The sequence below is a fragment of the Thunnus albacares genome, chromosome 7 (genome assembly GCF_914725855.1).
Source record: "Thunnus albacares chromosome 7, fThuAlb1.1, whole genome shotgun sequence".
Taxonomy (NCBI): domain Eukaryota; kingdom Metazoa; phylum Chordata; class Actinopteri; order Scombriformes; family Scombridae; genus Thunnus; species Thunnus albacares.
In genome coordinates, this window is record NC_058112.1 from 4,858,625 (window position 1) to 4,871,389 (window position 12,765).

At 38.4% G+C, this 12,765-nt stretch overlaps 1 protein-coding gene across 3 annotated transcripts in view; it reads left to right on the forward strand.

The window, feature by feature from the left end:
• The window catches only part of necab2 (N-terminal EF-hand calcium binding protein 2), a 135,399-nt gene that overhangs the window by 72,379 nt on the left and 50,255 nt on the right, over positions 1 to 12,765 (forward strand). For all 3 annotated transcript variants that reach the window (XM_044356666.1, XM_044356667.1, XM_044356668.1), the window contains exon 8: positions 8,608 to 8,687. In XM_044356666.1, coding sequence (XP_044212601.1) covers positions 8,608 to 8,687 — 80 coding nt within the window. The remainder of the gene's footprint in view (positions 1 to 8,607; positions 8,688 to 12,765) is intronic.

The following is a 12,765-nucleotide window of genomic DNA, read 5'->3' on the forward strand; positions in this document are numbered from 1 at the left end:
ATAAAGAAGCCTCCAGTGAATACTGTAAATGACACAGTGGTAAAACACATGGTATTCTGTATTCAGATCCTCCTCCAAATACCAAGTACACATAATCATAAACCAAACCACTGTGGAAAGCTAATGAGGAAAAATGAAAACAAAAAAATCCACTCCACTGTCTCTGTGACCTTAAGATCATCTGAGATAAGTAAAAGCTTTTGCTTTCAACCTGCGTAAAAAAGTTTTTTTTTTTTTTTTAATGATTAGAAAGCTCTCTGGTTAACCAGTTGGAACATCCTAATTAATGGAGAGTCTCCGCTAAAAGCAAAAACCTGCTGCACTTTGGTTTCTTTCATCTAATTTTCTCTGTTTTTTTACTTCTTAGATTCCTCTCATTGAAAGTGAATTTTCACAGCACACTTTAAAGTGCATGTTGTGTTGAATTATGCGGCTCTTAGTGAAGTATTAAAACAATTCAATGTGTTCAGTAAAAAAGAGTTTAACCAAAACAGTGCATGACACTAAGGAAGACTGTCTTCTAATAAAGGCGTCCTATAAATACAGATATATATATATATATGTGTATACAGATGATTCATCTGCCTCCACAAACATCCTTCCACCTTCTTTAATTAAAGACAGCACACTGTTTGTGCCGAGTGTTGGAAGTAATAATCAAGGCATGATTTCATGAGGAAGAAATTATTGTTAGTTATTTAAATTTCATTCTAAGTGCTTTTTGCTGCATTCCCTGCACAAATATGTTATAATGACTGTTTGTTTGCACCACACTAGCTTTTCGTGTCCTGACAGGGTAAATATGAGTGACAATCAAAAGTTTTTGTATGACAGTATGCGTTGGTCTGGTCGTCAGCAATTGAAAAAGTCTCTATAAGTTCCTCAGTTCTAGCGCTGCATAGAAGAGGTATCGATTCATGTCGACTGACTACAAAGATGACAGCTCAAAGTGACAGGATTTTTAGTTCTTTCCCCCTTCAGAGTCCAAACATCTGTGACCTGTCAGGGGAGCGTATCACAGGATATGTTTGAGCTTACAGCGTGTCAGAAAAGGCCACTGAGCTAGATATTACAGACAGAGCCTGAAAATATATAGACTGTAACTGAGGATTACAAGTTATGGTGCTTTTGGCTCATTATTTTGGGTTTGCACTCAATCTGGCCACCTCATGTGCGTCATCTAGTAATATGTGGAAGGGCACACCAAAGCCTCAGAGTTGCCAAGTTCATCAGCAACACCGCTGGGTCTTGGTGAAGTTCGGTGCCTTGTTCCCAGGCGCCCAGCAAGCATGTGACAGATGGCAGTGTTCGGGAGGTGGTCGAGTTCAACATCAACCCAAATGAGCGCTAAAATGTCACTGGGCAGAAGGAAAAAAATCACACGAAAACAGCTTTGGACTCTGCTTTGGACTTGTGGCAGCTCTGGCTGATTATAGACGTCATCTGGTTTGATTTCATCTAATAAACAGCTATTCACCATCAGAGAGGCTGGAGAGTAGCTGTTGCTAGAGTTGAAGGCACTGCTTGATTGCAGCATTTCCCAGCTGGTTTGGGAATTTGCTGCATTTCCAGTCATTGTACAGTCTCCATACTCTGATGAAGAACTTTAGTAATATTGAACCAAACCGCTGCAGTCTGGTTTATGTCTAGATAAAAGATAGAAATGTCATTTTTTCATTAAATCAGACTGCTAGGCTCACTGCACTGCTTTAGTTTACAGTCATGCCTTATAAATATATTTGCATGAAGGCAGGTCAAATGATATATAAATGAAGACATATGTATGATATTGTCAATCATTCACTATCTGTTTATACATTAGGTAAGGATGTTTTACAGGACAAGTTATAATTGTTGGCAAATACGTTAATAAATACTTAAAATGACCTTTATGTTTTATGTCAATAGAATTTCCTCTACGGGGGATCAAAGGTACATCTTATCTGATCTTCTTACAACTACATTATAGTGTGTTATAAACCATTTATTGTTTATACACTGCTTATATTTTTTTTATTTAAATGTTACAGCTAATATCACAGCAAGCAGAAATACTGTTTCTTATCTCGTGATTATAGGAAATACATGTAAAATGCATAAGCTCTTTCATTTTACAAAATTACCTTCCACCAAATCGACTGAAATTTCCCTAAACCTAGTCACTGCTCACCCACCGGTAACATAAAACTCACTCACTCAATCTTCATTTGGAAAGTGAAAACAAAATTCGCTGTTCATTTTTGCTTTGATGCATCCTAATTAAAAAAAAAAACAAGACAAAGAGGAGAAAGCAGTCTTTAGTACTCTTTAATCTTGTACTCTTTTAGTCTCATCTCTTGCTCTTCTCTCAGTTTCCCTGCCCCCCCCCCCCCCCTCTCTTTTATACTTAAGGCTGTAAAGCAGCTCTGACAGCTGAGGACCTTGATGTCAGCTGTGCTTTGTATCGAGTCAGGACAAGTCGATTGATTAATGACTCCCAAATCCTCTCTCTTCTCTCTCCCCCTCTCCCTGTCCTGTTCTTTCTCCCACAGTGCCAAGCCTCCTCCAATATGTATGAATTACTCCTGCTGTCCTGAGTCATTTCCTCATTCTCCTCTCCTCTTATTGTTCTCTCCCAGTCATAGCTATATGCACATATATGAAGTCGCCTTGAAGTTTTGTTATCTCCCCCTTTTCATGTCATAATAGCATACGTAGGTGTGTGTGTGTGTGTGTTCTACCAATTAATATGAATTAATCAGAGTAGTTTCTCCAGAAAGATAGACAGAGAGGGCAGGGAAAGAGAAAAGACAAAGCAATAAGTGGGAGACGAGTGGGGTGAGAAACAAAGAGCGAGGAAAAGAGTGAGAGGGGGAAAAAGAATAAGAAAGCTAAAAATATCCTTTGAGTCGAGCAGCCGATGCAACAGTATAGTGTTGTTGTGCGTAACGCTCCAGCGCATCTCTCCGCTAAGTGCATCTGTCACTGTACTGAAGAGTTTTAATTGTAAATGAGCTGCTGTTTACCGTTCAGCGCTTTCTCAGGCACACACACACTGGCAGACAGAGTGTGTGCATGTGCGTTTATAGAAGAATGTGGGTGTCCTCGCTTGTGGAAAATAAGGATGTGGATGGAGACATAATTGACTGTTCGCTAAGCCTCGTCCCCCCCTACTTACTGTTGCTACTCAAGTTCTTCTTGTACAGTTTACTAAAAGAGGCTAAAGCTGCACGTTCCAGACAAAAAGTCAGCGTCTTCGCCATTGGATGATCCATCTAGAAGACATGGAAATAAAGAAACAGCATTGTTCTTGTATTGCTGTGTAGAGCTAGTTAGTCCTAGTATTAAGTACGATAAGGAACTTTTTTTTCACTTTAAACTTTAAAAGAGAAAAGTCCTTTAGAATGAAGACTAACCAATGAGTTTGAGGACGTGCAGCACTATCTCACATAACATCGTCTGAGGGTAAACCTCCCCAGGATCACAGGAAAGAGCTGCTAACACTAGCCTAAACTCTGATAGCATTCAAGACCTGCTTCTACAATAACAGCTAAGGATTCCTCAAGGATATTTAGTTTCTGTTTTTGTTTATTGAACCACTTTGTCTATTATTTTTTTTTCCAACCGTGAAGTGATCTGTGTTCATTTATGAGTCATGGGGATAAGATTAATGAAAAGTGAAGTATTGCTGCGTGGTCTTTGTACATCTTTTTCCTTTTAAGTATGTATGACTGTGTGTATCTTTGTACATATTTTTAGACTTTAAAGTATATTATATAACAACTCTTGTGTTGTTTATTGCCACTTTCCCCTGTATCCCATGTACAGCAGAAGTCTTTAAGTACAAATGTGTATTATATGCATTTGTGTGTGCACGGACAGCTGTGCCTGACATGATGTGACTGTGATGGAGAAGAGAGTGTAGCTGCCATATGTTCTCCAGTCTGCTGAGACAGATGTCTTTAGAAGAAGAAGACACAGTTAATGCCACTAAGATAATATATCGCACTCTTACTGTATCTGACACCATAAACAACTAGGTGGACTTCCCTCCTCTCTTGCACTGACCTAGAAATAGCCACTGTGCATTATTATAGTATATCAAATGTTCCTAACCACTGGGAAGAGGCATTAACCATGACAGGACATCTACAGCCCTGATAAAGTTGGAGATGGTCTTTGAGTGGGTGGGAGTGGATGAGTGGGCCAGTGTGAGGAGGGCAGAGGAAAGGTCCTTACTTTGGTAACCTCAAGTATTTTTATACCACTAAACCACTTGACTTAATGATGCAAATAGAGTAGCCAGCCAATTATTCCATTTTGTGTGACAGAACCTAGATCCAGTTCAGCTTTTATATTTTGTATTTTAATCACAGGCTGTCTGGTGGCTCCTAACAGAAAAATAAAATCATCGGCTATAGAGAAAGAGATGGTTTTACATTTCCAATAGATATCATTTTAAAGACTGCTGGTTAGTCCAGTATGACAGGAGAAACCATCGACAGAAACTTCCAAGATTGTAAGTAATCTGTGGAATTATTAGTACCAAGAAGCAATGTTAGCAAACTTTTGGTCGTCTTGTTCTTTTCGTGTTGAGCTTTGTTTTCCATGTAGCTAGCTACACCTCTGTGTCTGGCCTTGAGTCCTGCTTGAACCTCACATTGTTTGGTTTTGGTTTTGAAGATTACATTGGAGAACACATCTGTATAATTTCTTCTGTGGCTCTGGAGGAGTTTTGTCAGGTCTGAGAAGATATCCCAATGATGTCATCAGCGTTATCAGAAAGCCTGTGTTCCAAACTGCCATGTGGAGTTTTAAAGATATGGACATTTTCCCAAAGCAGGGAGGGTGTAACAGAACACTTTATTCAGTTGCAATATGGGAAACTCATTGTTTTTGAATCAAATCCATAATAGAGACTAAAAGTCAGGATATCTGCATATTTTTTATGTGTCTCTCGTGAATCTCTCAACCTCTTGGAAATACAATTAGTTGCCAGAGTAGCCTGCCCCTTTAATCAGTTGTATTCAGGATTGGTTGCTATGGTTGCTATAATGAACTATACTATAAAAACCTACATAACATTCAATGCCAACATTAGAAAACGTTTTTACAATGACTGCGGATGGAAACTATGGTGTGGTTAATGATAGGGAACGACTGTGGTTACAATGAACATTAATTGCAGGTCTATGACAGGACACAAACTCTTCTGCATTAAAGTCAGATGTGGTATACAGTAAATATGCCCATCCACCACCCTGACCTCATTATTATTATTACTGCACATTCTGCCTCTCTACACAAAAGGCACCTTCTGCATTGGCATTGAATGTTGGCAGTGGGTGTAAATTGTGATCTGTACAACCGTCCTAGGACCGATACAAACCTACAATCCATTCCCAGGATGATTTATTTATTAGATGATTCTGCAAAACCACAAAGTTCAATTACTTCACAATTTTTTATATAAAAAGATACCCAATATTTTAAATGATCAACACATGGCACTTCTGTATGGTTAATGTATATATGTGAAGAAGAGCCAACATGTGATACAGTACATATGAACGTGATGTTTATTGTGACTGAGCTGACTGTTCTAAAGGTGCTGGGCTCTGCTGTTGAACTAAATAAGTTTAAAAATTCTGAAGAAAAATCATTTTATAACTAACTAGTGTGTTAATTTGAAGTGATGGTATAAAATAATTTTTTAAAATTGGTTTAAATTAGGCACAAAACAAACAGAACAAATATTTGAGAACTTTCCAGCCGATTTGAGAGACGGTGTAACAGCAGTGGACCTTTTTTCATGACTCATGTCAACACATCTAAATACTGGCTAACACAGAATGGAAAGTTAAATTAGGTGAATCTGAAATAACTCAAATCAGGTTTAATTGAGGGGAAAGTCAATAGAGACCCTCCCTCCCCTCCCCTCCCCTCACCCTGCTGTTATATTCGAAGGCTGTAATTCCACACACACTTCTATAATTGACCGGGATGCTTATTTTCTAAGTCCATCGAAAAGACCACTGGGCTTTTATCTCAAACTGTCTCCATGGTTACAGACTATGGTTTAGTTGATGAGTGTATGTGTGTGTGTGTGTGTGTGTGTTTGGGGTGGAGGGAGGTAGCTCCTAATTGACTGGCTGTTAAAGCTTTTAATGAAGAGTGGGCAGTCAGTGCTCCAATTAGCTGTGGGGGAGTCATCAGGGAATGGAAAGAGGACGGCAGCTCAGGAAAGAGTGGAGGAGAGGGGGGAGGAAGATGACTGAGAGGGAGGAGGAGAAGAGGAAGGAACTCTGGGAGAGGAGAGAAACATGGGGGCAAGAGGGTGAAAAGAGTGGCACTCATAAAAAGTGGGGTGAATGAGAGAGAAATAATGTTTTTTCAGTGTTCTTTCGTATTCTTCTAGTCGTGTTACAAACATACACGCAGCCATCATCAGCATACGCACTGAAGACCAAAGGGAATTATCCAGTTCCACACTGCACATTACACTATACAATAGTTAATCAACAGCAAATTATGAAGCATTGTAACATCAATACGCCGTTAATGCATTTAATTTGAGTATGGAATAATGAATTACCATAAACAGGTAATGGAAAAAGGAGAAGCTCGACGCTGCATTTATTTTGCATAAGCCACTGGGTCATATTTACCAGGTATTTGCAGGATTGGTTTAAGCACAAAACAGTAAGAAGACACATCTTCCAGCACAAATTAGATGTTGGAGGAAGTGCGGATGATGGATAAAAGAATTTCTGACAGGTTAATGCTCTTCAGTCAACTAAAAAGCATCATGCAAACTGCAAAGAGAAAACAGAGAGTAATTATCTTCCTTATCTGCAGGATGACACACGTCAGTGCCTTCCAAAACTGTTACAAATCACTGCTGCAAAAAAGTTTTTATGATCTTACATAGCTATAGTAAAAGTTTTGGTTTGCTTTTTGCACAAAAACAACTTGGTTATTATAGTCACAATTAAAAGAAAGTAATATTTACTGTCTGGAGGAAACAGGAAAGCAGTCTGCCATGTGTCAAAGTCAGACATTGTGTTGTTTATTTTGGTGTCTGAAACAACATCACACTACTTCCTGCTTTGACAGATAAGACTCTCTAGTCTTCCCTCTCTCTGTGGCCACCAGAGGGTTTTGTTACTGCAATGTAAACATATTCAGTCATTTATCTTGAGAGGACAGTCTCATGGAAGGAAGGCACAGGTAGCTGCATCTTCATGACAATAACTAACAGGTTTTATGGGAAATGTGGCTTTAATTTTGAGAAACTTTTGCTGACATGCTAACTAGCCCTGACACACACCAGTCTCAGTTCATAATAATAATATTTTTTGTTTATATTGTTTTACAGAAGTACATTATTTATAATCATATGGTAATAATATCCTGTACTCATGTTTTAAAATGGTACACACATCACTGATCTGTACATCCGATTTCAATTGTTGCAAACAGGGCTTACTACAGTAAACAGTGTCAGTCCTATCTTTTAACACACTTACATGGTGAGATCAGGTTATATTAATCCATTATGTTTTTTAATTATTCATACTGATAATGGAGTTGCTTCTCTACCCCACTGGATATCTTTTTTGTTAAAATGTTAATATTTTGTGAAATATTACTCTAATACCAAACCTAAATACAAAGAGCCAAGTGTGGTTGGATTTATAAAAACACACTTGAATAAGAACCAATTAAACAGACCACCTCAAAGGAGCTGGCTTCTCATCCATCCATTTCTTCACTGTCTTTGAACAGGCCAAGTTCCTTCTGATAAACAGCTATAATTGCCTATTTTTAAGCCTCTTTGGAACTCCCACTTTACATGAAATATTCATGATGAAACAGTGTAAATGAAAAGAGAGACATAAGAAAGAAAGAACAAACATAGTGTATTATTAGATTGTATAATTCTTCATATACTGCGTAGTGCAGCTGTGTTTGTACTGTACCTACTGTACACAGTTTGTCAATCATACATGATCAGTCAGAAATCACCATATAACACCATCTGTGTCAACACCACTGCTCCATTAGGCTACTGCCTTATTCATGTTTATGTAAGTGATTTGACATCATGTGACAGCGAAAAAAGTCTAATCGTGTGTCACAAAGAGAAAGAAAATCATGGGAAAAAATCTGCAGAGGCAGATGTGTAAGTTTAAGCTTAACATGCAACCATTGGCACAGAAAAATGCATGATATCACATAATAAATACATGCAGAATTGACTAAAGATCACACAACAATAAAGTAAAATGTAAAATAAAAACACAGTCTTGATTTCAAACTGAATACAGATGCAAATGTAACAGGAGGAAGACATCCTCATAGTCAGAAATAGATTGACAGTATATTCATGAATGAGCTGTTTATTCTCAGACACATAAATATTACAAGAGGAAGTGACATGACAGTCTTCAGTTTAGCTTGGGAATTTTCATTTTAATATGTATAAGACATATTTGAATAATTATAACCGAGCTGCATCAGGTCTAGTCACAACCTAGAAACAAGCGATGCAAGTTTATGTGTATTCATATGTGTTTATTCAGTGTATTTACACCGTGTGTGTGTGTGTGTCTGTGTGTGTTGCAGGTGCAGTGGAGGTGAGGAAAGAAGGTCTGGATGCTCAGATCAACCGCCTGGCTGAACTAATCGGACGACTGGAGAATAAGGTAAGGAATACACACACACACACACACACATACAAACACATACACAAGCTTGTCTTTGTAACTTGAGAAGATATTGCACTGACTTACATGAATTCCCAGGAGGTATATCATATATAAGTCTGGTAATATTCTATATTTTTCTTACTTACTACAGTACCCAGTACTGTTCAAAGAAATCACTGAGCCTTTTTGAAAAATAAAAGTATGTATTTGCGACCCATTTTCAGAAGGTCACGTCTTCAGTAAGAACAAGCCCTATGGCAGTGGCTCCCAAACATTTTGGCTTGTCAACCTTTTAAAATGATACAAGTCAACTCAAGCCTGCATTATATGAAGGTTACATATTTCTATGAGCTGTGTGCACTTCAAGCAAGCTTTTATGGCTGTGAGGAGGTGAACCTGTCCAGTATTTTACAATAAAAAAGCTAAGATAAAAGATACATGTCCTAAAACATAAGAATAATTGTATGGAGCAGAGAAATGTTTTTGTTCTTCTTTCCTAACTTGTTGACCTCTTTTGGGGTTTCTAAACCCCAGGCTGGGAACCACTACCTTATGACAGACAGACACATTGTTGGTTTTGGTCTTTTCATGGAATTTGTAAGAAAAAAAACACAGAATAATGACAGCCTCATTCTTTAACCCAAAAATAAAATGGTTTACTTTGGTGTACCAATTTTCTGTCCCCAAATTTGAGGTGAGTCCCTATAATTATGCTGTATGAATATATCAGTGTCTCCACAACAAGATTATTGCAAGCACACACACACACTCATTATTACCAGGTTGCATATCTCTGTCTTAGAGGTAGACTCTATAATAATTTGGTTTATTTGACCTTTTTATACAAACATTAAGAGGTTTGCTGCAAGCAAATTCATGTACACAGAGGAGGAAATATTACTGTAGATCATATGTATAAAAACATATTTCATATTGTTACATTGTAAAGAAATACAAAATAAAGAATACAATTGTACATGCAGACAGACTGATGGACAGTGAACTCTCAGATTGCTTGAACTCTTCAATCAACTACAGGCAGCACAAGCCAGTGATCTTGTCCTCATACTAAACTTTTTTTTTTTTACCAAGTTGTCAAATGCAGAGGATTTAGACGTTTGAGATGTTACATTGGCCAAATTGGGCAATGCCAAAGCGACACACTGATATCAGAGGTTTGTAAGCGACAAAGGAGCACAAAGGAAAAATGGAGCAGAGGGAAAGAGGAAAAGAAGCAGGGGGTTAATGAGGAGGTGAGGGAGGAAGATAAGGAGTTGATTAACACTAAGTGAGAGAAAAGGAAGGATGGAGGGAGAGAGTGGATGAGAGAAAGACAGAGGACGCAATTAAAAGCCTGATGTCCAAAGTATTGCAATTTTTTTTTTTTTTTTTTTTTTCCCTCTTCGTAGCAGCTCTCTGGTCCCAGATGCCTCTTCATCCTCTTCCCTCCCCCCTTCCTCCATGTTCAGATCTATCACCTCCCTCCTCTCCTCCTTTATTTTCTTCCTTTTTCTTCTCTTTCTTTTCTTTCTCTATGCCTCTTGTTTCTCTTTCTCCCTCTTTGTCTCTTTATTCCTCTGCGTTGCCTGCTTCTCGTCCAGTGCTGAACATGTTGAGACTAATGGAGCCCTAGGAGACTCAGCTGTCATTAGAAGAGCAGGCCACTACGGCAGATAGAGCGAAGAATAACTAAAAACATTGTTCAGCCACAGAGGGAGGATGAGGGGAGAGAGTCACATAAAGAAGGAAGAAAATGAGAAGAAGGAAGAAGTGAGTGAGCGGTTGATTCAGCTTAGAAGTAAATAACCTGTTTGTGTGAACAGACCTCCAAACCTGTTTCCTGTTTAAAGATGACCTTTAGCCCTTGGCCCTGGATGCTGATTTGATTTACCTCTAACAAATGGTCCACGTGTTTCTCACATTCAAGTGACCTCCATTTTAGCAGAAATGATTGAAACGGCTTCCAGTAAAGAATTGTCCAATAATCACCTGTGACCCAGAAGCCCTCCAGACAGCACATTATGCTTCTCATGGACGGCTGTTTACAGTAACCGTGGCACAAAGGACGTCTTTGCACGGTTGACTAAACACAGTCTCGGCTGATTTTTACCTGTTTAGACAGGAATGAAAACTCCTCAGGAATTATTTATGTGTGGGTTTTTTTTACCGCCTAAAATTAGCCAGTCATCAATTGAAGCTTGAAATTTCAGCAAAGGGAAAAGTAGAGATGACAGTGAATGTTACAGGTTTATTTAGAATTTCCCTTTTCCTCTAATCAACAGAATAAATCCGAAGGGACTTACAATCTTAATGTCAAGCAACCTTCCAACATCCCAGTAACCAGTCGACAGATGTAGACCTGTATCAATGAATAACAATGAAGTGAAAGGTTGCAATGAAGGAGGTTAGTCACACTAATATCAAAGCCAGGAGCTGTGGATAGAGGTGAATGAATATGTAGAGTATAGAAAGTGCGATCACTCAGTAAGGACCTCCGTCGCAGCGAGTTCAAATGCAGCTTGAGTTTTCTCTTTTTGTCTCGGTGTGTACATGATTATCTTATACTACCTTTCATATAAATAAGTTATTGCCCTCCGTGAGCCTCTGCATCCCTCAGGGAGGCTGCTCAAGAATGAAGCGGAAAGGGAAAAGGGATGTGACTTTATTCTTGGAGATTTTCTGTTGTGTTTTGACCTCGTAAAATGAAAGTGTCATCCACCACCCACTGACGGATATGTTGTCCTGGTTGTCCTGGCAACTGAGCCCCCAAAAAGACCTCTGCATTCATGGCCCTGGTTTTTCTGATAGGACTTAAATTGTCAGAGTCTGGTGACTCAGAATAGTGTTTTGGTTGGTTAATCTAGTCTTACTCAGATATCCATTCAACATCTTTGAAAAACTGAAAGAGTAATGAAGGACAATATATCGTACAGTATATAACTACAAAATTACAATATAACTGCTAATGACATAAGACAAAATATTCTCTCCGTGTTTTGAGTGTAAATTAAAAGCATTTTTAAAAATAACATGTTATATAATGAACAGAATAGAACTTTTTCCATCCAGGTCTCAAACCAACTACTAACCATTCTGCAAAGAAAATTTGTGTAATTCTCATCCAGAAAGTGGGTAGCTCCTGGTCTGAAAAGTGAAGCCAATGCGGAAATGCCTTAAACCTGCGTTCTTTCTAATGGCCATCAGGGGGCGACTCCACTGGCTGCAAAAAGAAGGCAGTTTGTATGGAAGTCTATGAGAAAATAACGCTACTTCCCACTTGATTTATTACCTCAGTAAACACTTTCCTAATGAGTTTTTGTTCTCAATCGCTAGTTTCAAGTCGTCTTCAATACAGCATGATGTTCATTTTGTAAATTATGGTCCCATTTAAAGTAAAATAGACCTTAAAGCAGCGTGTGCTTTAGGGCTTGGCTACATTGTGATTGACAAGTCGCTACCATGTCAACAATATTGATAACATAACGTTAGATTCACAGACTATAGGCATAGCTGCTGCTATTTCAAAGCGTGTTTTCAGTTCATGAAAGTTAATTGTAACATTTTGGTCTCCTAAAAAAAGTCTTGCTCTGTGTTTGGTTATGATAAAAGATCCTCTAAGGAGTCCAATGTTCAGTTTTTCTTGTGAGTACATTTGTGTTAATGGTTTTAGGCCTGTTTTTCACTAGCGGAAATTAGCATTAGTATTGGCATTATCACAGTTAACTGTAGACTTTAAATGCACCATGCTAACCAAGCTAGCAGCCAGCACTAGGGTCAGCTCCACCCTCTCGTCCAAATATGGTCTCTTTTGGCTCCAAAAGTCAAAGATGGTGACGGTCAAATCCAAGATGGCGACAGTCAAATCGCTAAACTCAAGGCTTCAAAACAGCAGTCCACAAACCAATGGGTGACATCACGGTGACTACGTCTATATTTTTTTTACAGTCTATGCATCCAGATTAATTGTTTTAAGGATCACCTCAATGAGAACATCAGTCTTAAGTGCATAGATTTTGCCTTCCCAACTAAAACTTAATAAAATAAAGTCATGTAAAAGAGCTTATCTTTGATTCAT